The sequence below is a fragment of the Monoraphidium neglectum genome, assembly GCF_000611645.1.
Source record: "Monoraphidium neglectum strain SAG 48.87 unplaced genomic scaffold scaffold03950, whole genome shotgun sequence".
Lineage (NCBI taxonomy): Eukaryota > Viridiplantae > Chlorophyta > Chlorophyceae > Sphaeropleales > Selenastraceae > Monoraphidium > Monoraphidium neglectum.
The window spans coordinates 2,404-5,763 of NW_014009679.1; the positions used below are offsets into that span (position 1 = coordinate 2,404).

The following is a 3,360-nucleotide window of genomic DNA, read 5'->3' on the forward strand; positions in this document are numbered from 1 at the left end:
TGGAACTGTCAATCAGCATTGCTGATCCAGCATCAGGTTGGGGTGGCGCCATCAGCTTGCTTTGCCAAGCAGTACGCAGGGCTGAGGACCGCAGGGTTTCACAGGAAGTCCGCGCGCCTTGGCCCCGCCAGTATCAGCTGCTGGTCGTGGGCACTCTGCAGTGTGAGAGAGGTACGTCCTGGGGCTTGTGTGAGCCCCCAGACGCTTGCCGACTGTGATTCCGCTCTGCCCAGCAAACCCTTACACCCTGCACAGTCAGAGCTCGGCTTGGTTCAGAGTACAATCCGCTCCGTTACAGGGGGGCCGGCAAGCAGTTGGCTGCCTTGCCGCAGCCCAGCAAGCACATGTAGCGGGCACTGCCTGCATGGTGCTCTGCACCCCTGCACCTTTGTGCTTTTGGAACTGATATGACACTTCACGTGCAATTGTTACTGGGCATCTTGACCCACTTCGCCACAGCGACAGCCGCGCTTGACCGGCCAACACAACTGCCGTGCCGTGTCCACCCATCAACACCCCCCCCCCTACGCTGCAGCTGAGCCTTGTCCCTCGCAACACACCCCGTCTCGAGAACCCGTGCCTGCCACCACTCCACCTCTCTGTAAGCCCATAACCCGTTACACAAAGAATGCATACGGCCGCAGCAGGGCGAGGCACTGCGGTTGGCCGCCGCCTCACGGCGGGGCGCGGCCCTCCCATGATCCATCATCCCTTTTCAATCCCTCCTCACTCCTCGCCTCTCTTGACCTCCAGCCCCAATAGGCAAGTACCACGGCGCGTCAATTGGCGCCAAATAGGGTTTGACCCCAAAGACAAGTTCCTCACGCCGCAATAGAGGGGCGCGAGCTGACCCGCGGGCGGCCCCTGGGGATGGGACCGCCCGCAGGCGGCGGCGTCTCGCCGCCAAAGCCGCGGCGGGGTGCCGGGATGCCCCACGCTTTCGCGTGGCGCCGGTGCTGTGGCTGATGCTGCTGCTGTGCGGCGCGCGGTGCGCACCGTGTGCGCGTTGAAGCGCCAATGTGAGTGCTTAAGCGCCCAGCTGGCTGGTGGAGATGATCAGGGTGGCGCCGATGCCCAGGAGCACCACCACCAGGCCGGCCCTGGGGGGAGAGGGAGAGGAAGGATGGAGGAGCGCGCGTGGGTGAGACAGCAGGCAAACTGGACAAGGGGAGCGCAGCCAGCCGGGTTGCCTTACTCGCACCACCTCACAATAGACCATCTACCGTGTGTGAGCCATGGTTCAGTGCCCCGCAGTCCATGTCTGGGCCGCTGCGGTTTGTGCCCTGCAGCCCCTGTGCCTCTGTGGGTCTGGCGCTCTTGTGTTTCTTCCGCCTGCACCCCCACCCCACACTCTACACCCCCGTAAAAGCCCACGCACCAGGCGATGAGGCCCTTGGTGCCCAGCTTGTAGGAGTCACCGCTCTCGGTCCAGCGGTCGGGGGTGTAGATGGGGCTGTAGCCGTCCACGTTGGCGCCGTACTTGTCAGCGAAGCGGTACACACCGTAGCCCTTGCCCTGGGGGGGGAAGGGCGGTGGGGCGGCGGAGGTGAGGGGGCTCGTGTGGCATGAGCACATGACAGGAACCGCATCAACTGCTTCCGCGTCATGGGGCTGGTCGCTGCCGGTCCAGAAGACAGGTGATAACAGCGCCGCAAGCGATGTGCCATTGATCAAAAGTGGCAAAGTGCACGTTGCTATCGCCTTGGGCTCGACGCCCTGTCCCCACGGCATGGTCACGGGTGTCGCTGCCACATGTGCGCGCATGAATGCGCTCGGGCCGCTCAGCACTGCCCAGCCGTCCCGGGCCTGGTTTCACCCACCTTGCGGCCCTGGGCGTCAACCCAGCCCTTCTTGTCCATGTAGCGGGACTTGCCCATCAGGTTGTTCTGGACGGTCTTGTCACCGATGCTGTTGAGGCCGACCTCCTTGATGTTGGTCTTCTCAATCTTGGCATTGTTGGCCACCACCAGGTTCCTCCGGCCGGCGCTGCGCAGTGCAGGGTGCGCAGAACAGTTCACATACTCTCGTTGGATCTCCAGACAACAGAGCGCGTCCGGGAGCGCTGGAGGCGAGCAGACCGAGGATCTGGCTTTGCTCGTGTCCCTGAACCGCGCGCGCCACCACTGAGCAACAGACCCGCCTGCCGCGCACTTAAGCGCATTATCCACACCCTCTAGCTCCTCCACGCGCAGTTGCGGTGCTGAATGCGCGAGCGCTGGCACCGGACGCGACACCCATGCCCACGTACTGCCTCGTGCCACACCCGAGACGTCGCAACCCAACCATCTAGAAGAAACTTTAAAGATCCCGCTCACCGCACGGGCAGGGCCGAGAGGCCAGCCTTCTGGGAGAGAGCGGCCTGCATCTTTGCAGTGGTGTAAAGAATTCAGAGTGGACAAGAGAATGAAAGAAGATGAGAATGCCTGGCCAGAGTGTGCGTGAGCTCAAAACCCGACAAACGCGCCTCTTGGGATCCCGGCCTGGAGAAGAGCGGGAGGGACGCCTCAGCCGCTTGCCTGCTGGATCATAAGCAGCTAAAACACGCGATAATGACGCGCACACATGCTTGTCAGGCAGCAAGGCCCCGACGTGGTCGCGTGCACTGCGTCCAGTCGCGGTCCGAATGGCAGCGCCACAAGGCCAGTGATCCTGGTGCGAGGGCAGGGTACTGCCCTGGGCGCCCTGGACTCTGCCCGTTCATGCGAGGGCGCCTGCAGCCGATCCTGCAAAAGGCGCCTAGCGTGGCGCCGCCACAACCTTGTGTGACGTCATGCGAGAAGGGGCGGTACTGCTGTCAGGCGCACTGGGGCGCCCTGGCTAGGGCACCCATCTGTCGCTGTGAACCCACGCAATGCCCCAGCATGCGCGCTCCGCGCACCAACCGGGCAGCGGCGGGCACGTGGCAAGGGCCCCGGCGGCCCGACGGCCACGGCAGTCGGTACCGGAAAGCAGCCAGTCGGACGGGTGATCACGTCAAGAACATTACGTGCCAGGTGATGGAGAGCATGCATCATGTAAGATCAACAGCAGCGACGGCCATGAAGGCCCAACCCATTTAAAAGGGAGAATGTCCCCAACACCATCCCACGCCTCACAACGCGGCGAAAGGCGCTGCAGGCGCCTGTGCTGCCCCTGCCGCTGCCTCGGCGCCCGCCTCCCCCACCTCTCCTTCCAACTTGACCGCGGCCGCCGCGCCACTCACTGCTGCCTGCTGCTGCTGCTGCTGCTGCTGCTGTTGCTGCTCCCCACCCGCAGTCTGCTGCAGTGTGGCTTCCGACGCAGCAGTGGCGGCCGGCGCCGCTGCAACCGCCGCCTCCTCGGCCCTCGGCGCTGCGCCGCCGCATTCGCCCAGCAGCCCAG

The 3,360-nt window shown here is 64.2% G+C and overlaps 1 protein-coding gene across 1 annotated transcript; it reads right to left on the reverse strand.

Annotated features, from left to right (window-relative positions):
- Nucleotides 1–1,027: 1,027 nt before the first annotated feature.
- MNEG_13633 (Photosystem II polypeptide Flags: Precursor) lies at nucleotides 1,028–2,365 on the reverse strand (the record flags this gene model as incomplete). Its single annotated transcript, XM_014037895.1, has 4 exons — nucleotides 1,028–1,100; nucleotides 1,379–1,515; nucleotides 1,821–1,986; nucleotides 2,316–2,365. The coding sequence occupies 4 exons, from the start codon at nucleotides 2,363–2,365 to the stop codon at nucleotides 1,028–1,030; spliced, it is 426 nt and encodes a 141-aa protein (XP_013893349.1).
- Between the last annotated feature and the right edge of the window lie 995 nt (nucleotides 2,366–3,360).